General features: G+C 39.0%; 1 protein-coding gene across 1 annotated transcript in view; it reads left to right on the top strand.

The window, feature by feature from the left end:
* The window catches only part of pitpnm3 (PITPNM family member 3), a 67,106-nt gene that overhangs the window by 18,468 nt on the left and 21,495 nt on the right, over positions 1-27,143 (top strand). Inside the window, exons 3-5 of the mRNA XM_063906220.1 lie at positions 5,748-5,858; positions 17,715-17,785; positions 17,888-18,108. Of these exons, the coding sequence (XP_063762290.1) occupies positions 5,748-5,858; positions 17,715-17,785; positions 17,888-18,108 (403 nt within the window). The remainder of the gene's footprint in view (positions 1-5,747; positions 5,859-17,714; positions 17,786-17,887; positions 18,109-27,143) is intronic.

The following is a 27,143-nucleotide window of genomic DNA, read 5'->3' as shown; positions in this document are numbered from 1 at the left end:
TCAAAATGCTCAGTGGAACTGAACACTGCAATTGTAATATTTTTTAGCAAGATTGAACCAGCCAGAACGTTTTGGCTCTGTTTTTTTGGTTGAGGATAACAGTGTCAGTTTAAGCGTGATTTGTGAACACAATATTTAGAGTTGTGTAGCCATGTGTGTTTCTATTCAAACGTTTTTTTTAAAGTTCCATAAAATAGCCCTTCTTGATAATTGAACCCTGTTAAAAGAAGTATTTTTGCTGATGATTGCCTCTGTGTGCCAAATGAGGACCTATCACTCTGTGATTTGTTATCTCATACACACGGTCATGTTTACAATTGATGCTTGGTGCTAAATTTAGATTTTTTATTCAAATCTGATTTTCTTTGTTTGTTTAATTTTACCATGTGGCAAATATCAAGTTTCAGTGTGAACTGATAAAGGTCTTGAAATCACCCGGATGCTCCAAAGAACAATAACTAAGATGTCACATGTAGTTTGCTGTCTTAGAGAAGAAAACCGGTAGTCCACTGAAGTCACTATTTACTGTGTCTGTTTACGGTTTCATTTATAAATGGGAGCCAGCTGCGTCAGAGATGGAAATGTTGTTTGAATTGCGATACGACATTCCAAACTTGGGATGCATCGAAAATAATAGATTCCATGTGATTTGTGGCACCTTTGCAGTCGAAATGCATATATCAATATTTCTAAAATGGATCTTTGACTACAGGGTTTTAGCTCCTTCCTGGCCGTTTCTGCCGGTGGTTAGCAGCAGTGGGAGGTATTTATGCAGTTTTGCTTTCACTTTCTGTTTACGCCATCTGAATATAAAAACCATACCTCGCTTCCTCCCAGCATACTGTTGGTATTAACTTTTACCTCACAACCCCTAAGCATCAATCAACCACCGTTTATTTCATGTGCTTTACAGCTACACACATTTGTGCACAGGGTGAAAAGACAGGTTTTTTTCAGGACTGAATGTGCCTTCAGGCTGCTTCAGGGAACGCTAGCTCAATTGTCACTATGTTCATTGATGTGAGCTGTTTACTTTGTGTTAATCCAGATTTGCTATTTGATGACATGAATTTAAATAATGAGGGGAGCTGACAGATTGAGCCTGAAAGGAAATTGATTTTGTTGGCTGCTCGTACATTTAAATTACATAATAAATTGCCACTGGAGCTCATTTACGTTTGTGTGCAAGTAGGGCATCTATTTAGAAATAATATTTAAACTTGTTGATACAAATATGTGTTCTCATACTTGAACAATATATCTATATATAAATATAAATAAAATATTTTAACCAAAAAGTATTTTAAATAGAATGCAAACGGATTATTTGTGCTTTATTATTTTACTGCTCCTTTTCTTTTCTTGTTTATAGTGTGAACAAGCATTTTAAATATGGCTGATTGCAGCATTTTATCCCTTAAACTCCAAAGACATACAGTCAGAAGATGTAGAAGCAGCACATAGGAATGGTTAAAATGCCACTCACAAACATAGCATTGGATTTAAAGCTGGTCCTCACACTGATGGAAGTATAAGAGCACATAGACACACATCTCATTCACCCATCATTTTGTCTGTCTGAGCTCTGGGTGAAATAATGTGTCTCTAAAGTAATTTAGTCCATTCCCTCGCCTGCCTTCACTGACTTTAATCCTACATCAATATGACTATCCATGCACAGCACCGAGAAAGAGTAAATGAAGATAGATTAATTCCATCTCCTTCTCAGAATTCTATTGTTAAATTTCTAAGAAACCTGTCTCATCAGATGGTGTATTTACTGAACATTCCTGTATCTTCTTGTATGCATGTTTTTTGACATTTTTGACAATCATGAGTTAATTTGTATGTAGTCGACCGGTAAACCTCTCTCGTTGTTGATTACATTTTGGCTGGGATCCAGACTTGGGAGTGTTTTAACCAGCATTATTCAGCTTTAACACTCTGGTGGTATTCCATCTCGTACAAGATTAAAGAGGAAAATAGATAAAGAAAAACACATAAGATATTTGGGAATATGCAAAGTTTGGTGTTTGAACAGTACATAGATTGCGTGTTTCTATCACTCAACATCTGCTTGAGTGGATTTGACCCACAGACCAATACATGTTTGATTGTGAACCGGTCCCTGCATGTAGCCATTTCACTGATTACACCTTCAATTCCCATTGAAAATGTGTTTATCAGGGAAATCAGTTGCTGCAGGGTTTGATTTGAATACAACTGCTTCACAAACAGACCTGTTTCATAAAAACAGCTGCACAACGACAAGCAAGGATAACACAAAGAAATAACACATAGAGAAAGCGTGTTAAAATAACTATGATTTCTAATAAATAGAATAATACAATTCACAGACAACCTGTGTGAAAATATTTAGGCCATATGCTGAAATGCAACATAAAATAAGCTGTATAAAATAAACATATTGTATATGAAGTGCTGCTCTTCTCAGGAGCAGGCTATAAAATAAAAAAATCAGTAACAGTGGGTTACACAATAGCTTTAATTATGTGTGTTGCCAAGTGGCCCATATGACAGAGCTCTAGGACAGTCTGTAAAAGCTTATGTAGAGAAGACAATATGTATGAAGAAGATATAGTCCATTTTTGAACCCATATACAAGGCTTCTTGCACCAAACAAACAAAACAAAAGACAAACCAAAAAAATGAGTTAAAAATCTGGTGTTATCAGAGTGTGTACAATGTCTTGTGTAAATAATCTTCCCTATTATTTTATCCAATTTATCCAATTACATATTATTATTATATTTGCTTGTGAGCGGTAGTCATGGTGTTTCCAAGGCCATTCATCATCGGGACCCTAGCCACCTAACCTGTTTATGCCATTTCAGAGGATAATCCTCATTCCCTAAGCAATCTTTTTATAGTGCAGCGGAAGTCGAGAGCCTAAAAACAAAGCCACAGGTTGTGTTGATAATTCCAAGGCTTTAACTAATGCATGATGGTAAATCAAGAAATGGAGAATGCTGGGCGAACGTTTTTTTAAGTGATAGAGATCACCTGAGGTCATTTTCTCATTGTTCAAAAATAGGAGCATCTTTTTCTCTTCATTCCACTTGACACTTACTCACGGTAAGCTGACAGGTTGAAGGATGTTTCCAAATCTCTTTTTTCTCTCCATCTGGGTTTGTGGCTGCAGGCAGATCTCACTTGTCTTTCTGTTCTGTTGTTCAAATTGGATTTTGCATGTATTCAAAACACAGCAGGCATTGTTGTTGCTGGCCTAATCATCTGGATTATTTCTGCATTTCATTTGTTTGTGTTGCACCTGGCTCTTTTTTTTCTTTCGCCTCAAACACATTTTACTCCATGAAGAGCTTATGTTGTGTCTGCGAGGTTCACCGCTCAGCTCCCTCTCTAGGAGATGACTCAGTAACCTCCATTTTTAGTGGGTGTATAAGCCTGCTTTAAATTCTCCTCCTGTCCAAACAGAGGCTTACTTACACCGTGCAACGCTTTGCTCCTATCCAATACTGTATGTCTGTGTTTTGTCTCTTTCTCTCTCTCAATTTTCTTTGTGTTTGTCTGTGTATGTTTGAATCATCAAGTGTGTGCACTCTACGCCCTCATCATTAATTACAGCTAGTGTAACATGTGGAAAGAGGGAAGAAAGTGCATCGAAGGTGGAGAGAAACAGAGCAGATAGGAAAAGACAAACTGTGACCGTAAGACGGACCGCTGTGTGATCCAAATGGACAGGCGGTGTAGACTCCAAGAGTGTCTTTCAGAGCTGCCAGGCACGAACGGTTGAGAGAGGAGAGAAGTCGTGTCAGGTAGAGGTAGAAGGTTCTCTCCCTGCATGACTCACCCAGTCTCAGACTGAATGGCAATCTGAGAAAAGCATCTAACACTTTTGGTCATGTTGAACCACTCTTGTCTTTTAGTTTTATTTTCTCCTCTACAACAGAGCAAGTCATTTACCAGGAAAATGTGGCGGGTCCATGTTTTAAGTTATTCTGGCTGTTTAGACCTCTGCTCAGGCTTAATTGTGTGATATATGAACACAAAAACAACACTGTTCACGTTGACTAACCTGGAATTTGTTTATGAACTCTTTCACTACTCCTGCTTGTTGTCCTTGTCCCTTTGAGAGCGAGGGTTCCATGTTCAGAGATAGAAATTAAACAACCTGATGGTGGTCTACAATAAAAGTATTGTTGTAATAAACCTTCCTCAAATATATCCTGTTGGGTTTTTGACTGTTAGCAGCACTATGGAGCAATATGTTGATCAGCAAGAATGGCCGTAGCCAGCTTCTGACGTTTTGACATATGTATTTTATGTACCAGAAAATCATTATATTGCTATCTGTGCTGGAGAGACTAAGTGGTAAAGATGTGCAGGGTTAACAGCAACTGCGGTGTCTCCAGTGACACATTTGAGTTCCCTGCAGTAATTTACACACAAGAACTATGAAAACTGAAATCTTGATGTGATATTATGCGATGGGTTATGCCCAGAAGTTATTATTAAAAATATCAGTATATATGAGCAGAATTTGATTTGAAATGTGAGTCAGGTTACATCTTTTACAATTGAAATGATGTCTCACCAGCACAAGCAACACATAACACTGGTACCAATGTTTATAATGTTGTTTATGTTAATCTATAAGTAGCCAAATATGATTCAACTTTCTACAATCTAGCTTCAGTTCAGCACCAGTCAGGTGGTATTTTTCTCATCCATAAATGCAGTAAATAAGGTCCATTCAAGGTGACAAAGTAATTTCTGAACCCTGGCTTGTCCTTGTTTTGTTTGTATCTCATGCTCTGCTATCGAATGAGGATGTGAGGAAGTGTTTTTTTACTATTTTATCCACAGTTAATAGCAAAATGGTAATAACTTTATCAATGTGTCCTCCAAAGATCCAGGGTATAATAATATTTTAAGCTCATATAACATGGACATGAACACCGCAGGTTTCATTTTATTATAAGGCAGCACATGGTGTCGCAAGCATGACTTTGAATTTTTATTAGCTAATAAAATAAAACAGCAGCTAGTAATGCGGCTGAAGATGTAACAATGCTTCCCCTGGAGAGAAGATAAACAGATATAAATCTGGTGGGCCAGCTTGATAAACATATTTTAGTCTTTAGTATGTAATTAACCTATGTCAACATTATTCTGGACACATTTACATGTTATCTTTGGCAAATGCAGCACAGTAGCTATTCCATTCGTGTTCAGCCATGACAAGCCATGTAAATGTTTACCATACGCTGCTGTTCTCCATGTTGTTGGGGTGTTTTTCTTGTATTGTTTACTTGCTCTAATTGAGCTTTCTTTTCTGATTTTCGTTATGAGCATTGTTTTGTAAGTAAGTCACAACTGGTCTTGTTTAAAGGTGTAAATCTTCAGCAACAACAGATTTCAAAGCTAAGTAAGGAAGGTGTCAGGCACCTCCAAACAGATGTATTCAGGCAAAACCAATCACCTGATTAACTTTCATCAGTTGGAGCTTCATGAACAATACGTTTCCATATTGTTAATATTCGGAGAACGATGTGTTTCTGTCTTGTGCTGCAATGTCTAACTTGTGTGTGTGTGTGTGTGTGTGTGTGTGTGTGTGTGTGTGTGTGTGTGTGTGTGTGTGTGTGTGTGTGTGTGTGTGTGTGTGTGTGTGTGTGTGTGTGTGTGTGTGTGTGTGTGTGTGTGTGTGTGTGTGTGTGTGTGTGTGTGTGTGTGTGTGTGTGTGGGTGTGTCTATGTGTGCCCCAGCAGATGTTATGGAGGGGAAAAGCGCCATTCTGCTGGGCATGAGTCAGTGGAACTCAAATGACCTGGTGGAGCAGATCGAAACTATGGGACACATGGAGGACCAGTCACATGGTACAATACACACACACACACACACACACACACACACACACACACACACACACACACACACACACACACACACACACACACACACACTCACAAATGTGTAATCATATTTATGAGTCACTGAATGATGATAATGGTGGCTACAGTGGATGAATTGTAGCTTCTATTTAAAGCTGTATTAAGTAATGTTGAATTCTAGGGGCAGAAAGAGTAAAGCAATAACTAAGAGGATCCTGGTTTAATTTATCGAGGTGTAATGTGTACAGGAAAATTGCTTAATTCAAACTGTGATTAGACCCACTATAAATCAACAAATTAACACTGCAGGGTGTTGTGTTAGTGTGTGTTTATTACTACAGGGTATGAGAGAACAGACATTACAAATGATGTCATCTCTGAAGACCTATCAAACACAAAGACTTGTATTCATCTTGGAGGTGCGATTTTCTTTGCCCGAATTTTAGCAATATGTATTTTCTTGGAAAATATATTTATCATCTTGATTGGTTTTAAAAATGAAGGTTTAATAAATTATTTTTTATTTTAAAAAAATTAAAAATATTTGCAAGCCGCTGTTGCACTGCAATGTGAAAAAAGCTGGGACAGGATCCACAGGACACCGTGTTATTGTCTGTTTTGCGTAGCATATCCAGCAGAAAAGAGCAAAATGGGCTTCCCATAACAGAAGTGTTAAAAACATTTTTCTTCATATTTACATGCACTTGTGCGATGCCTCGGTCAACCAAAGATTGGAGGCTCCATGTCTGCAAAGGGTGAACATTTAGTCATTGAAGCTTTATATGAGCCTGAATAAACAGTAGTGAGCAGCAGATAAACATAGTGGCTGAGATCTAAGAATGCAGATATGCAATGTGTTCAAGCTCAGTGCTCCTGCTCTGTGCTCGACGATGCCTGGGGAGGAGCCTGGAGCACTGAGCTCGAAACATGTCTCTCCTCTGCTTTCTTACTGCAGTGCATTTATGAGCATCTGAAACATCATTTGAAATAAAATTGTTGCAAGCAAATAGGTTTCACAGCTGTTGAAGGCTACCATAAAAATCCTTTAAACAAAACCTGACAAGATACAAAAGGGTTGAGAACAGAGATGTATGGATGCTCAGCTTCCCTTTGCTCTGCTTCTGCTTCTGAATCCTTTTCCTCAAATAGAAATTTGTAAATTAGGCACAGGAAAAAAATAATAAGGGAACAGTTTCTACCATGCTCATGATACAAAATGTCCTTATTTCCTGTTCAAGGTTATGCTCAGTGCTGTCAAAGAACCTGGAAGATGCAGTTCTTTATTTTCATCTCAGCTTGAAAGACTCTTCTTGAACCTTTCTGAGAGAATAATCCTCTCCCGTACACCAAACAACGTCTACATCTGCTTTGTTAGATTGTTCATCATAAGAAACAATAACATCGACAGATGCTGTGCCTGAACTAAGCAGTAGAAATATATTTGAAGCAAACGACAGCGGCAGGAGGATGATCATATTTCAGCAGGTTTTGAAATTAATTCTCAAAACACTTCACATTCAAATCAATAACGTTCTTTAAAACAAGAACATTATTTTATAAGGTTTCTGTATCATAGTCTCTGATGCGATTAATTGGCACTAACTGAATGGCATATCACCCAGAGGATTAACAGCACAGTATTTCTCATACATACACACAATTGTTTCCTAAATCAGATTTATGCAGATCAGTCATTTTTAATAAAATAAAGGGGAAAATAATGACTTACCGGTTGTCAGGAGCAAATTATTTTCTAGCCTGTCTGTCAGTCTCCATTATGGTTTGTGTGACAGATGAGTATTGCTGCTCCTGTACCTATCAACATATCATACACTTAATGATTTACCTTATTTTTTAAGCTATATCATTTCTTTATATTTCTTTTGCTGCATAATCCAAGATAAACCTCTGCTCCCCTATGTCACAAGACAACAGTGGATAAAAACAATGTGGCCTTAAATTGAATGGCAGCAAAGAAACAATAACCGTCAGTTTAATCATAAAGAGCTAAATCAATGATAATAACATGAATTCAATAGCAACAGTGCCTCACAGCTCCCCTATCATCCCTCTGCTGTTAGCATTAAATCTGTTTTAGGTTTAGTTTACTGACGGCTCTCAGAGTAAAGGTCAGCTCTGAGGTCTGACAATCTGAAGTGAGAGCTTTTAATCACTGGGCTTCAGTGTGAGTGTAGTCTGGTCCTGCAGAGATGAAAGAAACCGCTCCTGCAGGGATGCTGTACTAAGTCATGTGGCGGTAACTGGAGAAGTGGGCACACTGGGAATTTTTTACACCCCCAACACATCCCATTATCAAGCCACTCACGGAATCTAGGAATTACCTGTGAAGTTGTCCAATGCAGCGTCAGTACCAACCTGTCCAAAAAAAGGAAATAGCCATTCCTCATGAACAAATCATGAAGAGCTGCCCCAGTTGGTCAAGCATAGGTTATATTCTTATTTTTTTAAGGTGATATTCTGTGTTTTTTCCACAGAAAACAATAAAAAACAAACAATACATTCCTCCTACTAAACAAATATTGAATATTGCTTGTTATTCACTACTCAGATTTCACACAGAGATTCTGTAATCATTTCAGCAGTCTGAGTTGGACATACGAAGCGAATATCTTTCAATGTGATGGTGTCTGCAGTGCAATAAATGTGCAATTGTTTTTAATACCCCTTTCTTATATGTCAGTGTTAAAGCGAAGTGCAATTATAAAAATTCTGAATATTAAAATACAGATATATTATAGCTGTGAGGCAGTGCCAGAAGGTTGTGGGTTCGATCCCAGCCCTAGCAGTCAACATGTCGATGTATCCTTGGGCAAGATACCTAACCCCGATTTGCTCCCGATGGCACGGCCAATGGTGTATGAATGTAAGTGAAAGGTATTTACCTAGAGCAAAAAGTGTACTGCTCTGTATGAATGGGTGTGAATGGGGTGAATGACATGTAGTATGTAAAGCGCTTGAGGGGTCGAAAAGACTGGATAAAGCGCTATATAAGTACAAGTCCATTTATCATTTATCATAAAGCACACAGAGTGTGACTGACGAAACTGATGATTGCACATTACAGAAGGTTCATGTAGTGCACTGCTTCCTTGTGCCACGGTCGTCAGTTATAGTGGGTGACTTCGCTCCTGCGTCACATCTCCGATCACAAAGAGTGAGGGCTGGATCTGTGCGCCATTTATCCATTACTGACAGGGTGACAGAGCTTGTACGCATATCAGTTGTGCTTAAGAAGTTAAGCATACATTCACCCAATTACCTCAATTTGCATATTTATTTCCATAGCTTGCCTATCTTGCTTGCTCCACACTTGTAAGATACCAGGGAAAGATGCAATGACAGAGGAGTCCTTGGTTGGGAAATTGGACATCCTCGTTCACTAGAGCATCACATTTGAACAATGTCCTTAATTATAGCGTTACTAATGCATCACTGTAAGACATCCCTCATAGACCCACTGTATACAGCTTTATATGTACATTTTCAAGCAACTTGACAGGAAAACATTTTTTGAACAAAATATACACTTGATTCTGCCTTTAATGATCAGTGTACCCTCATGGAATACGTCTCTGATAATACTTTTAACGGTGACGTCAGCACTCACATTTTGTGCTTGTCCTATGATGGCTTGTTTAGCTGGATGCACATTTCGAGTTATGTAGAAATAACACTTACTCATTGACTGCACCCGTGTCCTCGCTTCCGTGGAAGACTTCTTTCTTCTGTTTCCTCTCTCCATTCTCCTTGACTCCTTCAAGTGCATTTAAGGAATTTAGAATTTCCCTAAAAAGCGTTTGTCTTGTTCGATTTCTGGGTCACGTAGGGCGTGGATTGGAGGATGGACATGAAGGTATGAACACTTAAACAATGGTACTAACACTTTAGCTCTGCTAAATTAGACTGGGGATATTTTGCTGTAAATGGAGGGTTTGAGGTACTGGGCTGTATATGGCGTCTGAGGAAGCTAAAATCCATCTGACATTAAAAGAAATTACTAGACTGCTGTTTCCAGGACTCTTTTATACCAATACACTGCTTTCGAGAATTCTGCTTGAACATTTTGAAGGACCTTCCGCATTAAGATAAAGATAATTATATTGGAATTCAAAATTGTTTTAACCAACAATGGCAGTTTCCACAACACAAATATGATGACATTCACGAAAAGGTATCTTTTTTTGTCACTGTTTGAGTAATTTGATCAATGCTAAAATACTGACAGCTAATGAAAATACACACACATTTACAGGGTGGCATGCAAGTCGTTCCATTTCTGATCTAGAAAAAGAAATGGAACGATTGGTGATTATTATCTTCTTTTTGTGATTATTGTGTTAAAGCTGTAGCATGTGGCTCATTTGAATGTTCATAAGTAGGCTCTATGTTTTGTATACAGAATTTTTACGTTTTTAGGTGACAGTCTCTGAAAGACATGGATGGAGCGTGCAGTGCAGTTCAGTTGGCACCACTGTTGTGTTACCATTCATCAGTGTGGATGCTGACATCATTATGTTACCAGTTATAATTAGAGTCATCGTTTTCCGAGTGGACAGCCCTTATGTACTGGTGATTGAATTCTCCCTCACACTTATGTTCCTGCACAGTCAAACTTTACCAAATGTGAAAATTCCTGCTGAGGTTCTTTAGTTGTTTGTTTACATCCTATACTTGCAGGGGCACATGCATTTTGAAGACATGAGTTTAGCTTAGTGAAACTTGGCATAGCAACAGCAATGAATACCTCAAAAAGCAACTACAAGTGGGGTGGTCATATCCTCTGATAAAGTAATGAAAGTGGAACATAAACAGAATCATGTTGTGTTGATTTAAAGCAGGAAACATCTGCCTGATGCTACTGAGAATTATGTTAATGAACGTGATGAGAATAATCCAAAACAGTACAATGGTTATTACATGTGCCCAAACCAAATGGTCATGGCAGCTTAAACTCCCCACATGTCCCCCACACATATTTGTTTATAGTGTTTCATTTCAAAAGGTGCATCAGCTTGTGTCGTAATCGGGAAACCTTAAAGGTGCAGCTAGACTACCTCAGCCTGTGAAGCATTTGAGCGGCAACATCCACTACACTTTCATCTCCATCTATTTGTCGGTTCCTCAAATGTGTCCCCGGCTTTATAGCCTCCCTCCCTTTGCTCTTCATTATTCCATCACCCCCCTTTTTCTCTTCAGCTTCTCTAAACATCCATTTGCCCTCGGCTTCGCTGCTCCTTGACTCTCCTCCCATCGCATCACCTAATCATGTTCTGATATTTCCACCTCTCTATCTTTCTACATTCTTTCCTCCGCAAGCCACTGGCTAGTGTAAACTCTTTCCCTCCCAACGGAGGGGAACATTGATGGTGACAGACAGGAATGCCTGGAGCACAACTGCTCCAATTTTTTTTCTGCTGTACTCTTTCTTCTTCATTTCCTCGAGGTGACGTTCTGTGATCTAAAATCAGCCGATACTCCTGCATCTTCCTGGCTCCCCATCTGTTCACTATGCAAACACTCTTATCGGCATATTTATGCTATGCTCTTTTTATCTCAATCTTTTCCCTACTTAATTCACTGATGCTGTATAGTTCTGTCTAACCTGTCTAAGCTGCTGTTACATAAGTAATCTTTTTTAGTTTGTTTATTGACCGACTCCATGATAAACTACTGACTCTGACTGCCGGCTGCTTCTTGGTGTGGGCTGCCAAGCTGGGATAATATTAACTGAAATGACTGCGTCAGTGGAATCATGCAGGGGATGACGTAGTAATAAGTCCTGCCACACAACCCAACACAGACCATACATAATATCCTCTATTAAGAGAATGTAGTTTCACACAAAGTGACCCGGAGAGAAATGTATTATCCATTCTCTATGGAGTGCCACAGCTTTCTCTTCTTCATGCACCCTGTAGCTCTATTCAGAAACACATGCAGGGGGAGGAGCGGACAGAAAACATACATTTAAGATAGAGACTCATCTCTATTCTGCACATCACCTCTCCTTGGTCATATTTAGCACAAGATCCTTGCAAAGGCACAATCACTGATGTTTCTTTTGCATTGCTGTCTCTTGAAAAAAAAAAAAGTACTTAAAAAGGCTGCAAAGACAAAAGCAATTTCTCAGCAGAATTATAAAAGGAGCCGGCACACCAAAACAGGGGTGAGATAATGATAACAAGTGGCTCCATGTCGGGAGTATCTTTCTGCCTCATCTTTTATGTTTACAGCCAATACCAGCCTTGGCAGTTAAAGACTCTTTCTCCTGTGTGACTGTTTCTATGTGCTCATGTCTGCGTTCATGTGTGTATTTACATGTGGTTCTGACAAGATATAAAGTAAGAAATAGTGTGTGTTACCACATTAAGAGCATACAATAACAACCAAACAACTCTGTTGCTGCCTGGGGCTCTGGAGGAGTGGGATGGGAGGTGGGGGGAAAAGAGGGAGCAGGAAGGGGAGGAGGGAAGAGATGTTTGAAATGAAAAGGAACAAACATGTGCAGAAAGCCACTTCTGTCAGCAAAAAGCTTTGTACTGATGGTTTACACTGCCCTTGACCCCTTTAGAAATGCTGATTGAGTGTTTTGGTCATAAGTGTTTATGTACTGCAGAACTGCCTTACAACACCGTCATTGTAGCAATTCAAGGTAGAAAAAGGTAAATTGTACCTTAACCCTTTCACAAGGTCACCTATTATGCAAGTAATGCATAAATATGTGTCCCCGGTGTGGAGACTCACAAAGTGTCCGAAAATACAACCCTCTCTCTTTTCCTCCTTACCCATATCTGTAAAAACAGGGGTACAACAAAGTTGATCCAGGTTTGCTGCAGACTTGACGTCATATCGGAAATGTGGGCTGGCTTTGCATTGAACTCCTGGCAACGTCCCACCCACGTGACACGTCCCAACCTATCGTCCGCGCCCCATATACAGTTGGCTAGCTAAATCTGTTTTGTTTTGAGCGGCTACCAGTCCTGTCAATTATTCACGTGACATTTCAGGGTACATTTGTCAACATATTCACTCCAGGGTGCTGGGTGAATATAAGATCAGCATGCCCCTTGGTACAGGCACTAAACAAGCCTCTCTTACCATCTTGCGACAGCGGTATTTGTGTGTGTCTAGCTGTTCTTATTCATAGTACTTAAATATACAAAAAGTAAGGCACTATTTTTCATATATTCATATACAGTATGTAGGACCTGCATTGTGGCCTCTAAACAAGTAAGGCGTATAGTTTAAAGAGCGTCTCAGGGAGGAAGTCTGAATGGATGGATGGGTAAAACAAAGACATTCCCCTCTGTGGAGAGCTCTGTCCGGGTCAACTTTTACTTATTTTAACCTACTTTTGTAATGTAACTACGATAAGAAAAGATAAGATGTACCTTAATTAATCCCTATGGGGAAATTCAAGTTGTTTTGCAGCAACAGAGAAGAGGAAAAACAGTATAGGTTCACACAGGGATATGAAACACAAATTTAAATGAAAAATGAAAAAATCTAAAAAAAGAAAAATATATATACAGATAAGTAACGAAAGTATTGTTAACAAATACACATGTATGTGTGCAGAAAGAGAGTGCAGGTCAAAGTTATTAGGTTTAGGTTTATGTGCAGTCCGGGTTATTGTCAGTCAGTCACATGGTTAACCCCTTGTTGTGCAGCCTGATGGCTACAGGCACAAAGGAGTCTTCCAGGCGCTTAGTGATGTGCCCAGGTGAGATGAGTCTGTGGCTGAACGTACTCCTCATTTTCACTAGCTCTATATGGAGGGGGTGGGAGGGGTTATCCAGGATACTGTCCAGTTTCCTCCTCGTTCTCCCCTCAGCCACCTCCTCCAGATTTTCCAGTTTAACTCCAACAACAGAGCTAGCCTTCCTCACAAGCTTGTTCAGCCTGTCAGCATCCCTTTTGTTGGTGTTTCCACCCCAGCACAACATGGCAAAGAAGAGCACACTGGCCACCACAGACTGGTAGAACGTCTGCAGCGGCCTCGTGCCCATATTGAATGACCTGAGCCTCCTCAGGAATAAACAGCTTGCTCTATCTCTTCCTGAAGAGAGCAAGCTGTTGTCACTCCAGTCCAGTTTATTGTTCAAGTGCACTCCCAGGATCTTGTAGGTGTTCACCACCTCCACCTCCTCTCCCCTGATGGTGATGGGGGTTAGAGACCTCTTCGTGCTTACGCCATTTATGTAAACTATGTAACACACATACTTTTTAAAAACCCAACCATAGTGTTTTCCTAAACCTAACCAAGTAGTTTTGTTGCCCAAACAGTACTTTAAAAGGCAGGGGATCACTCGTCTTGCTGCAGATTTATAAGAAAACGCACAAAGAACATTTTTAGCTTTTCGCAAGATGCAAACTGTTTTCTGAGGATTTGTTGAGTGTGTGTATGAGGAGATGTTGCAGTACAGCAGCATGTAGATAGTTTGCAGCTGGCATCTGTTAGGGACAGACTGTGTGTGCGTTTGTCTGAATGTTTATGTGTCTATGAGTGCCTTTCGCTGTGTGCATGAATGTGTGATTCAGCAGGTTTGTCATGCAGTGGAGCTGGTGGTGTCTCCTGGGGTCTTTTCGCAGTAGGGCAACACGACAGACCCTGATTCTAACAGCAGTGAGCAGATGGCTGAGTGTGTTAGCATGCCTGTACCGTGCCAGAGGTCAGAGGGGGATGTTTAGCCAGTCAGGAGGCAGCGTACTTCCAAATGAGATCCCTAACCTTGTGCTACTTAACATGACTAACTTTCCAGTCAAGTGATACATGACTTCTTCACCTCCCTTTTAACATGTGTAGCTTCCTAACAGGTACATTCTTTAACATTATTTGTAATATAGAAACGGTTATGGTCATGCTACCCATGTAATTGCCATGTGCTTGAGTTTTGTTTGGACTGGTGACCTCTCATAAGAAGGAAAAGATTCCTCAATTTTATATATTTTTTTAATAAAGGTTACATCCATGGAAACTCTGTATTTCTAGTGTCCACTTTATGTTGCTGATGAAGTTATGATAATATATGTTAATGGGCTTAGTAACACTTTGGTTGCTTCACATTGAGCTCGTCACATTGAGCCTTAACGAGGAGTCTTGTGTGCAGTGCTGGCTGCGCTAAGCATCTTTTGTTATGTTCTTGACTGGAGTGCAAATTGGATACGTCCCTCATTGAGTCTTTTCAAACAAGTGCTTAGAATCTTAGAGTCTTCAGTGATTGATTTTGGTTGGCAGGGACAGTTGTTGGTGAGAGAGTTGCTCCCTATAGGGCTGCAAGGGAAGGGCATTACAGCCATTTTAATTAAATGATTGGCATGGAGGCAAGAGGTGCTCCACCTCATGACCACAGCAGGTCATTTCCATAAAGATACTCCATGCCATAATGTAAAGAGCCTGGTGTTGTCTGATTACAATATGCCATAACGCCATATGGTTTAAAATGTATATTGATAATCATTCCACAACTATGCACTAGAAGTTGTTCCTAATCAATTCCCATAATTGAAAGGCCTTTCTGTGGAATTCAACTAAAATTAAAAGGCAAACATTATTTTCAAAGAGAAGTCAACACTTCTGTCTCTTTGTGAGACTTTCCAGGAAAACGGGTCATTCACTACCACGCTGTAGCTCTCTAATGAGTCAATTCACACTCAAGCAGGCAGGAAACTTTCAGGGAATTTATTCATGTTCATATTCCCTGGTAAGATCAATTTTTTTTAATGAATTCAGTCTTTTGGCTGTGGTCGAAACGAAACACATAATAAAAACTCTGCATGTTGCAAAAAGAGACAACCCTTGGTTTTATGAGGAAAAGACATTGTGCATCATAGTTTCACAGACAGAATGACATACAAGAGTAAACTAACAGACTTGGATCAATATGTCATCCTCTCATCTCTCCTTCTTCCATGTAGATCCTTTTCATCTTCACAACCCTCTTTCTGGTGTCAATTCTCCCTTTCTCTCTCATAGATAAGTTTAAACATATTTGAGACTGCAGTACATAACAGATGCACTGTGTATACCTGCAATTTGTGTGCCTGTCTGGGCTTTGGGCCACTGGAAATAGCCATCGGGCTGCTGAGCTGTGGCATTGTTGCCTTTCCAAGGGGTTCTCTCTAGGTAAGGTCAATTGTTTGAAAAGAATGGGGGCTGATAAAAAGTTGCTAAATACCGCTAAGAGTCATAAAGCACGTATTGATTGTCAGGAATTAACATCTCAGGGAAAGCACAAGAAAAAAAATAAAAGTAATAATAATAATTCTGATGGATTGTATGAATAGTTTTTTTATCAGCATTGAAACTGCAGGAAGCTGGTTTATTGTACTGAGCCACACCAACAGATATCTCCAATATAAGAGAAATGTCTTATTTATCGTTAGATCCACTAGCAGCTCAGCATGTGTGCTGCTCGGCTGAATGCAGTAGTTCGATACAGATGGGCAGACAGAACATATTCTAGTGAATTTCAGTAAGATTCAGGGATCTTCAAACTGACAGCGTTAAAGAGAGTGTGTTCTTTATTATGTCATTATCGTAGCTTCTCGTTTATTCAGGGAGAACATATGAATACATTTTTTATTGCCCTTAATTAACATGATTACTTAAAAAACAAAGGTACAACTGAATCATGATCCTTTAACATTATGCTCCTTGTCAGAAATCCACACTTTGCTGGATATAGCGCCGGAAGTGTTTGGTGTCACCAAAAGAGATATAATACTTTCCACTTTTGCCATTTCACACATTCACCCGTGTTAATTATTGTAGCTGCTCTTTAGGAGACAGCACACCAAAAGAGGGAAAGGTGAGATAATGATGAACTGTCCATGTTCCTCTCCCTCTGGTCCATCAGTCTCTTTGTTTTTCAAAATCACAGTAAAAATAACCCCCATTTTTTTTTTCAAACTTGTTTTTGAGGTCACTGTCAAAACCCATAACACAGTTTCCACTCTTAAATACTTTACAAGACATTTGGTGACATTTTTTTGCCCTACCTTGCTCTTTCAGAAGAACGAAAATGTACCTCCATTGATTTTCTTTTACTTTGTGACCAAAATAGTGCAGTGTGCCGAAGTCCCTTGTACATGCTGAGCTGTTCTAGACAAGCAGGCTGATGGAGGCAGAGCTGTGGGCTACGAAACAAAGTAGAAGGGATATGACAACGTGTGAGTCTGTGAGATCCTCCCATGACAGCCCCAGACGAGGAAGCCAAGTAAACAACAACTTGAGCCTGAAGAAAGAAAATAGAAAGAGAGACAGGAGAGAGAACAATATGACAAAGCTGTAGGGACTTCCGGAGAGGGTAATCAGTTTGGCAAGATACCCATGAAATATTGCATCAGAGAGAGAGAGGAAGTGAGAGATGCTTGTAGTCCTCACAGTTGGAATGAAAAATATCTTTCTCATCCTTAGTCTTTAGAAAATAACTTCAGTGTTGATCCTCCATCAGAGAAGCCACAATCCAATAACACCCGATGGCTATAGTTGCTGCAGTAGTGAAACAACCATGTTTACTCCCTGTATTGACTTCTGAATCTAATTTTTATGCCATTCAAGCCTAAGGGTACATAGACCCATCACCCAGTTTGGAGTAGGAATGAAGAGAGATGAAGAGCCATTAGTTATATTGACTAAATTCACTGATCAATATCCATTTATGCTTCTGTTACTGGTACATCTGGCTGAAGTGACTCCTGCAGTGACGCTTTCTTTCCCCTTTTCCCTCTCTTTATTTTGCCCCCTTTCCTTCCTTCCTTCCTTCTTTCCTTCTTTCCTGCCATTTCCTGATTCTTCTGTATACTCATCTAAAGCAGATGGTCTCTACCAGCTGGGAGGTCCGCGCTGTGCCCCTCAGAGCAGCATTGAAGGATTGGAGGATATAGAGGTAGGTTCATTATGCAGCCCAAAACCTATATAAGTACAAATAGTTCTGATTTCATGTAACTCTCCTTCTATTGTCTTTAACGCTACCTTAACCCTTTTGCAGAGAAAGTGTAAGACGCATGTGCTGCTGCTAGTGGTGCACGGTGGGAACATCTTGGACACAGCAGGCGGAGATCCGAGCACAAAGTCTGGAGATGTGGACACCCTGACCTCCGTGCTCGAGAAGGTGACACGGGCACATTTCCAGGCTGCTGCAGAACACGTGAAGATAAAGCTGGTGCCATGTCCTGCTGTCTGCGCCGAGGCCTTCTCCTTGGTGTCCAAGTGAGTGCTGTTGGCTTAACAGGGAGTCTCATTAGCCCCGTTCACACCTGGGTTTACAAGCATCTAACATGTATAAAATCAATACGGTTTAATAGGCTTTTGTTTACCTTAAGCTTTACACTCACATCCCCAGATCTGTCTTTTTCGTGAATGTGAACATTGTATTTTAAAAAGAATGATGAATATTCCTCTAGTGTAATTCTAAAGGTTTAGATAATCTAAGCTGCTTTAATACACTTTACTCTAGTTGTAGCTTAGGCCCCCTTCCACCCAATCCCTTGGTAGAAAGAGGATCACATTATCCCATTTAAAGTGTGACAGGTAGTGTTGGCACATCATTCATTTCCCAAAAAGTTTCAGGAAAAGGAGACACCTTTTGCCCACATAGACACACATTTATTAAAGGAATAACTGGTAGTTGTGTGCATAATTCACACAAGGTATTTTGCGATTAGGAATAAGATGGATAATGGTTATTTTCCTTTAAGTTGTCACCCATCTGTATAATTGTTTCCCTGAGCCAGATCTCAAAGCTGATAGCATCAATCATACTTTTCCTTTGCTGCATGCAAATCTGGGTAGGTGGTTCTGCTGAATCTTAACATGATAAAGGCCAGAGGAAATACAATTATTTCCATTCCATTAACCTTTAGCTGTTGAGTTTCCTGAAGTGCTTCCTTGCTGACTCTAAAGTAACAGGGAAAAAGATGGCTAATTTTAGTGTCACCTAAACTGCCATTATCAGCTGCCAGACTCTGTAAGTAACTGAAAAAGTTCCACTTACAGTTAAGTTGTGTGAAGCTTGGAGAGAGGATGTATTATTGCCTTTTGAACTTCTCTCAGAAGTTTAGCCAGAGACACGCCAAGTCATTTTTCATTTAAAGCAGAGATCCGGTGAAAAGCTTTGCTCTCTGAGGGAGTTTATATAATCCTGTCAGGGTCAAGGAAAAAAACACATGAACATAAAATATGAATCATATCAACAAAAAGAAAATCTGAAAACATAACAAGAAGGTAGTGTGTTAGAGAACAGCACAGATGTAATTAAGTTAATTAAACCTGGGGGAAATGGGTAATTCCACTTAGCTGATTCAGTTTTGAGATCCTGATATTGTGGCAATTATAAAACAGAGTTTGTCTTGTTTGTAAAACCTGTGCTTTGCATACCATAAGTCAAAATGTCTCCTGTGAAAATGTATCTTTTGACATCAGAGTGATCCGATCCACTCAATATGTATGAATTGGCATACTTGATAATAATTCTGTAGGTCAACCACTTGTTTTTCTGTGGTGTTTTTGTATTCAACCCACATTCTTACCTGCGTGACAGACAGACATAGTTGCTTGAAGCAGTAATGGTCTGACTGCTGAGGACTTTAATGTTACGGGAGGTATTTAAGGAATCTTAGCAGTATGAATGCATGCCTGCCAGAAAAAAAAAAGCCTGGTTGGCTCAGACAGCGAAGGTTAATTGAAGAAACATCTTGACCAAAGAACCCATAACAAACAGTGCAGTATTAATTTGTATGCTGATGACATTTCTCAGCCCCTGCCAGCATGTGGATTATTACTCCCAACCCTTTTAAGCGCTGTTGTTTTTAATTGTGAACTCTCCAGCAAGATGAATGGCTAAATGATTTTATACTGTTTCCTTGAGGCATCTGCAAGGAATGTATGCGGTTTCATATGTTGTATCAATTTTGGAGTGGGAGTTAATTGTGGATGGCCGTTTCTCAGTGATGAACAGCAGTCAGGAGATGATTCTTCCCTTATTATAAATCATACAGCATTATCTTCATTAAAACTCACAGGTCCTTTTCCTTGCGGGAAGATTTCTCCGAAAGGCAGAGAGTGAAAATATGTCTGCGTTCATGCTTTTGTTCTTTTTCTAGTCCTGTCTGCTGCCTGTGCAGAGAGTCGCTTATGCGTAACTAATGATTTCATTTCACATTTAATGCCACATGTCCCAGTGGTCACCAGTTTTATCCTTGACAGCGTCACTTAGTTTTCGCTGCTCTCCAATTATATGCTAAGGATGTTATTGTCTGAATTGTCACTAATCACAGTAGCTGAGAGAATGCGTTTGGCAGTCAAGTCGAGGCTTGTCTGGTTTTGTGATTGACATTAGCAGGAGCGAGGCAGTGACTGGAAGCAGGACAAGTGTAAAGAGATTTTAGTTCTGTAACTGCTCGACAGCTTGACGCCTGCTTAGCTTTCACCACACCCTGAGATGAAATATTAAAAACAACAACTTCCCACTGGAGCGAAGCATTGCTGCCTTACTGCATTATGGCAGCCTGTTCTTGCATGTGCACACATTACATTTAAAAGAGACCAACTAAGATGAAAATGCTATCTCTCAAAGGAACAAAACTGTGTCATTTGGAAATAAATTCATGATCAAATAAAATGGTTGATTAAGGAGAAATATATATACTAAATGCAACAAATAAATAAATAACCAGAAACAGGTTTTGCAATGTGTATACATATATATTGTTTTAAATGGTTATATTTACACTTTCTTTACTGCAGGAGGTTATTTTTAACCATAATACATTTAATCAGTGTTCCCTACAATTTCAAAGTAGAATCAAAGTACTGATATATTTTGCAAATATTTGTACACATATATATTTTTTATAATTCTTAAGAAGTCATTTTACTAGATAACTGGCCAAAACTTGTAAATTGTGTCGCCCACTTGGAAAGATATCATACCAGAAAATCACCCAGGAACCAGAGTCATATCAATCTGATTCAAACCTTGCTTGGCAACCCAATAATTTGCATGTAGAGTGGAGGCAATATTATGTTAAGATATTGCTATAAATATATGGTTATGTTATTGTTTGTTAAGGAGGAATGTGTTTTCCCAGCAGCATCCTTGTTGCTGCACAGATTCTTTTAGATCTCCCTCAAAAAGCAGTCCCTTTAAAGACAGTTCTGTAAAATGATTTGCTATCAATGGTAAATAATTGTGTCAACAGAATGTTGGTCTCTTCATTTGATCTTCTTTTCTTCTTTTATAAATCCTTTAAACATTCTCTCATAATGTTATTTTTCTGTTATAGCCAGACCAGATCTTTGAGGTGGATACATATATTAGTATTTTATTATTGATTTGCTTTATTAAAATCCAAAAGCTAAATACTGGTAGTAAGTCATTTCATTGTTCTTGTTACAATGTTTCTAAATGACCTCAAACCTAATGTTTGGATTTTCTGTACTGCAATGTCTTGCTACATATTGGCTGTATAACTGCACATAGATAACATACACTTACACATTTTATCTAGCTCTAATATCTTCACCATCACCACCATCAAGCGAGTTCTAAGGAACCAAACACTCTAACTAAAAATCTCTGAAAACAATGAGAAGTTAATATTTGTTTGAGCTCTCGTCAGTGAAATAAAACAAAAGATACTTATCCCTAAATGGCTTCAGGTCCTTAAAATATGACCAATGACAATATGTGCAGTCAGTAGGCATTCACACACACCCACACAGCAGCACAAAAAAACATTTATTCACCTTCAATTTGATCGGGCAACAGTGTTTGCTCTAATGAAAGCGTTAGACCTGTGGGTGTTTGGAGGCTCATTTATTTGCTTGCCAACATAAACAATGGAATGGCAGGCCCATGGGAAGGAATCACTGCTGTGTGGGTAATTTACTTAAATTCGGGGTAACAGCTTGGCAGAAAATCCTATCGCGGACTGGAGGTGGCAAAACCTCTTAGCGCCTCAAAAACAAACTTTTACACAAACAGGACACTTTAGTCGCAGGTCTTTATAATTCTTTATTTACAGTAGGATGTCCCCATGGAGAATGACATTTTTTTGAGCTTCTGTTGTCCTTGTTGTCCCGTGTTTGTGGAAGGCCTGCTGTGCTCAAAGGGGCTCCAAGCGCTCATTATTAGCTCTGCCTGCTAATGAACTAACCTAGCACTGCTGGCAAGTAGCTTGGTGTCAAGATAACAGACGGGTGCTGTCCATAAATACACTCGCACAAATACATCCCACACACAAAAACTAAATCCAACCCCGTCCAATTAACAGCAACAGCTAAAAGGCTCCCAAATTGATTTCCTATTACAGTTTGAAGATAAACAAATAATCTATTGACAACTTAATTTTAGCAGTAGGAGAGACAAATGAAATGGATTCATCTCTCATGATCTTTGGCATCATTTCCCGGGATTTCTTTTGACAAAGGAAAGCGTATGGATGAAGAGGACGTCCACTTCTCTTTGTGCATCATTAGTGACCTTAGGTTAGGAAGATGGAGACTCATTACAGTGGCCTTCGGCAGCAGGGGATGTGCTGCTACTATTTCTTGGACCTATCCCTAATTAAGAAGACTCGGAGCAGTGCTAAGCCAGCCATTAAAATATTGGACGCGCAATTAAGCAGGAATCTGACTTCAGATTTAACAGTTTGACATTATATGGCGAGAGCCAAGAGAATAGGGCAGCATAATAGAGTCTATCTCAAGGTTATGCTGCGTGAGATGAGGCTGATTGGAGGTATAATCGGCTCAGTCAGCCTTATCTTATTCTCACTGTTGTTAATGGATCACTTCATCATCACATTAACATGAAGAGGAAAAGTTCTGTAAATCTTACAGTTGGGTATTCTGAGTTTTACTGCTTTTGACATAACCACCGAAACATAACTCGGTCATAGAAGTTACAATATATGTAGTGTCTTAGAGTCAAGTTACTCGTGTTTGCAGGATAGTTTGTTTTGTGTGTAAGTGAGTGGTGCCACTCAAAGAAAACTCTTGATTGTCTGTAACAAAATCCATAACCTTTTCCTGGCCATCCAGCTCTGCATGTGTCTTTACCGGATGTGTTCATGAGAGCGTGCTGGGATCACTACCTTGAGATTTCATCATAGGCTCTGTGGTAAATTGCTGTGTGACTACAGTCGATCAAGTTGGAGCTGTGAAAGTGTAGATAAGGTTTGGAGCAGAACAACCACTGTGAAATAGCTCATTTCACTATGCAAATTTGATAACATTGGATGGTCTAGCAGAGATGTGCAATTAAATAATTATATACCCCTTCAAGTACAATAGGCATCAGGCTAAACCGGAAGTAGCAGGCCAGCACAGCAGTGCGATAGCCAAGTACTAAGCAAAAACACCACACCAAGTGTGTTATTTTTTGAACATTTTGAAACATTTGCTATATAGATCATTGAAGCTGTGTGTTTTTTTTTCTGTGCACGTTTGTTTTTGCTTGATCAAATACTATAAAATCCTGACTGTACAGCACCATCTGTTTCAGAAAGCTGATACCCAGCTTTCCAGGCATGGCTTTATTGATTACCAGCATTTTAGTGGAAACTATTGGTGGCATTATTAAGATTAATTAAAGTAAATGCAGAACGAATTTGGGTTGTTTGATCGAACAATATTTTTTAGAGCACCAGTTTGTATAGACAAAGATGTAATAGTTCGCCCAAAATTAATTAAGGTCCATTGATTCAGAACACAAAGTAATCTGTAGCCTAGAGGATGTTACACCACTGAACTGCCTTGCATACACATACATGTATGTGACACACAAAGAAGTCCTTTATGTGCCCCCCGTTGCATGGGAAACCGTGTCTGCTTCTTCAGCAATAATTAGTTTCTCACCTCACATTTGTTGAGCAAAGCAGCAGGTGGTAAACTTCTGTTTCCATCCTGTGTAATGTGAACCCTTTCCAGAGGTAGAAATGTTCGTCATGAATATTAATTTAGGATTTTTTTTAGCTCTCATTAAGCAAGTGTGTGTTTTGGGAGCAAGTGTGAGCAGCAGTTGTTAATGAGACTATAATAAGATCAAGGCCCGACGACTACAAAGCATTGACTAGACTTGGCTGGGATGTTGTGATTTTTTCATTTCAGTTCCTTATCTTAATAAATAGGCACCAGATAAACAAATGGTTTAAAGTGTAAGGACATCTGATGGTACTTTGTTGCAGAGAAAGTCTTCCACCTGAAGCACAATGATGCCCTGTGCTTGAATTTCCTGAGCTGAACATTTCCAAACACACTTTCCGGAGAGGTAGTGACACCTTTGTTATGCAAATGACTGTGTGCAGCGCCGTTTCAGTCACACATTATACATTACAAAGGTTTCCTTCGCTTGTTTTCTTTCAAATCTGCATGAAAGCAGCTCAAAATGTAGTCTGCCTTAAAAAACTGCCCTCGATAGCTACGTTTCCGACAGTCGTCACACAGGAGTGCTGTTTTGTTAAGCAGATTTTCCCTGCCTCGATTCAGTTTATGTTTATTGAAGTGTAATAATTATAATGTGATTAAGGCAATAAAACAAAGGCAGACTCCATGTAAACAATTGTATATTTTTATATCAATGTAATTCTTCATGCAATTAAGGTTGAATAATCATTATTTGAAGTATAATACAATGTTTGTACACCTTGATTACATGTATTTTTCACAATAGCATTTTAAACAGATTTTAGCTAAACTGGGATGACATAAAGAACAGAGAGCAACAGATATACGCCAACATACAGATACAGACAGTACAAAAAAAACTTTATGCTAGCAGAACAGGGGAACAGTCTGGCAGGGTTGGATTATGTGTTTGTAAAGCAGCGACAGGAGATGTGGACCAGCAGACAGTTCCCTGAGGATACAGATGACATGGGATCATTTAGTGTACAGATGTCAGTGATTTAAAGTGAACTGGTTACTCTAGTCAATTGAGAATGCATATATTCATATATGTACATGAAAAAGGAGTTAATTTTTTGTTACAATTTACCTTTATTCCTAAGGGAAGATTCTGCAGACTTTGTTTTTGTGACATCTCGTGGCACTTGGCAGCTGTAGCAGGCATGATGACATTTTTGCTGGTCTCACACATTATGTTTATCATCTGCTCCCATTTGATTTGTTGATGATATGCTGTGAACTGGACTTTGCTAAATTAATTTATTGCACAGAGCCGGTCAACGGTTGAAACTACATTTGTGAGTTGTGATTTTTTGTTTATATAGCTTTTACCAGCAAAACATGAATGTACAAATCTTGGTCAAATGATAACATTTTGTGTTTGGCTTTCCAGCTGGATTTTCACATATTTCTGACATTTCTTAATCCATTTACTCTGATGGTTGATGTAAATAAACGCCCTACAACACAGATCTGTCATTGTCTGCTATTATGTTGGCAGTGGGGTTTATGGAGATGGCTTTATCCACTGCATGTGATAGACTGACTGGTGAACACTTTGGTGCTGGGAGCACAACAATCACATCAATTGTCCCTTTTCTGCCAGACAGGTTTCACATGTTATTTTGAATCTTCAACGAGATTGTGTATGGCCGTTCTGACCATGTGATGGTGCATCTGAAGGCTGAATGATGATGATAAGTACATTGCTCCTGAACAAAGGACCACAAAGCCTGTTTGCTTTTGTATTATTATTTCTTATTCTTTAAACCAGCCATCCATTTATACATCTCTCTGTCTATAAACCATGTTGTCTATTTGGCAAAATACCATATTCATGCAAGCAAAAATGTTTTTGTTTGTTTGTTGTTTAAATGATGAAATGCATATAAAAACCTGTATTTCATAAATCTAATTAGAAAAAAAACTCATTCATGAAAGCGAAAATATTTAAATAGAATAGAAAATAGAAGGCCTATAAAACATATTCCATACATCCTATTATAACATTAGCAAACTATAATATTCATACACACACATAAAACAGAAACCAAACACTTGAACACTGCACACACTTATACAATACATTTTATTGTTTTGTTTATTTTAATGAGGAGATTAACACAATCATGCAGTCAGTGCAAGCAATCAAGAAACTGGCTGAATCCGACCAATATACACTGGGACACAATCAGTGAAAGAATATTAAGCTGCTCTGGCGCCAATCATTTGGAAACTGCAAACAAGTCATTTTCGAGGGATATCTTAACCGTGGCAACATACTATTTTGCTTCAAGTTAACAAAGTTCATCTTCAACTCAGAAGCACAACGGGCATGCTTAGTGTTCCTGGCATACCTAGAAATCTAAAATTGTGCCAATTAGCAGAACAAGAGCATTTTGGGAGATGTAGCGTCTATCTTGTTGGCTAGCATACTGTTAGGTTTCACCTGGGGCTTGTTTAGAGTTAGAGATGAAAAATGTTCATTCAGTTGTTGGTCGTTAGCTAATAAGCTCCAATGAGTTATAGTTTTGTGTTCAATTTTTACTGGTTTGTTGAAAAGCTATGTATCTCTTGCTTGTGTGACTAATATCTTTAGTTTGTACCCTTAGAATCAGAATCAGAAATCCTTTATTAGTGCCACAGCACGGAAATGTACATTTGTTACAGCAAAAGTGCATAGCAGATATAAAAAAAAGGCATGCAATAACACAGAGTAAGCTAACATATTAGTATATATAGGAAAATCACACATTAGTTATACTACAATAAAGTGGGTAAGTAAGAACACATCCACGGCAACAAAACTCTAAATTCAAAGGGTTTTTGGTCTTTCCATGCTTACCCAATTAATGATTATCTAAATCCTATTGAAGTTGCTGAGCCAGACTAAATATGTGACATATATTTTTCAATTGATTAAATGGAAAAGAGATTAAATAATTATTATTATTATTATTATTATTATTATTATTATTATTATTATTATTATTATTATCAGGGGGCACAAATGTGTCCTTCCAAAGTGTTGAATAATTATTGTAAAGAGGTTGTGCCCTTCTCTGCAGTGAGGTGTCCATGGTTGCTGACATATTTCAGCCTTGATGTGGACTTTGCTCTCCTTCCTGTAATCAGACTATCTGATGGATGATGACAGGGTTGGCAAGGCTGCGCAAGGAGAGAGTCCAGGGCAATGCCATCTTTTACAGTTCCACCAGCTGTCCCAAGAAGTGTCTGAAGTGCCTGACTTGCATCTGCTGTCTTTCAATTAATGTTTAAACAGCGATAAAGAAACCATGTCTGCTTTTATTTCAATCCTTGAGATAATATCCTTCTTC

This window comes from Eleginops maclovinus, chromosome 18 (genome assembly GCF_036324505.1).
Source record: "Eleginops maclovinus isolate JMC-PN-2008 ecotype Puerto Natales chromosome 18, JC_Emac_rtc_rv5, whole genome shotgun sequence".
In the NCBI taxonomy this organism is placed as follows: Eukaryota; Metazoa; Chordata; class Actinopteri; order Perciformes; family Eleginopidae; genus Eleginops; species Eleginops maclovinus.
This window is presented reverse-complemented; position numbering and strand designations above follow the sequence as displayed.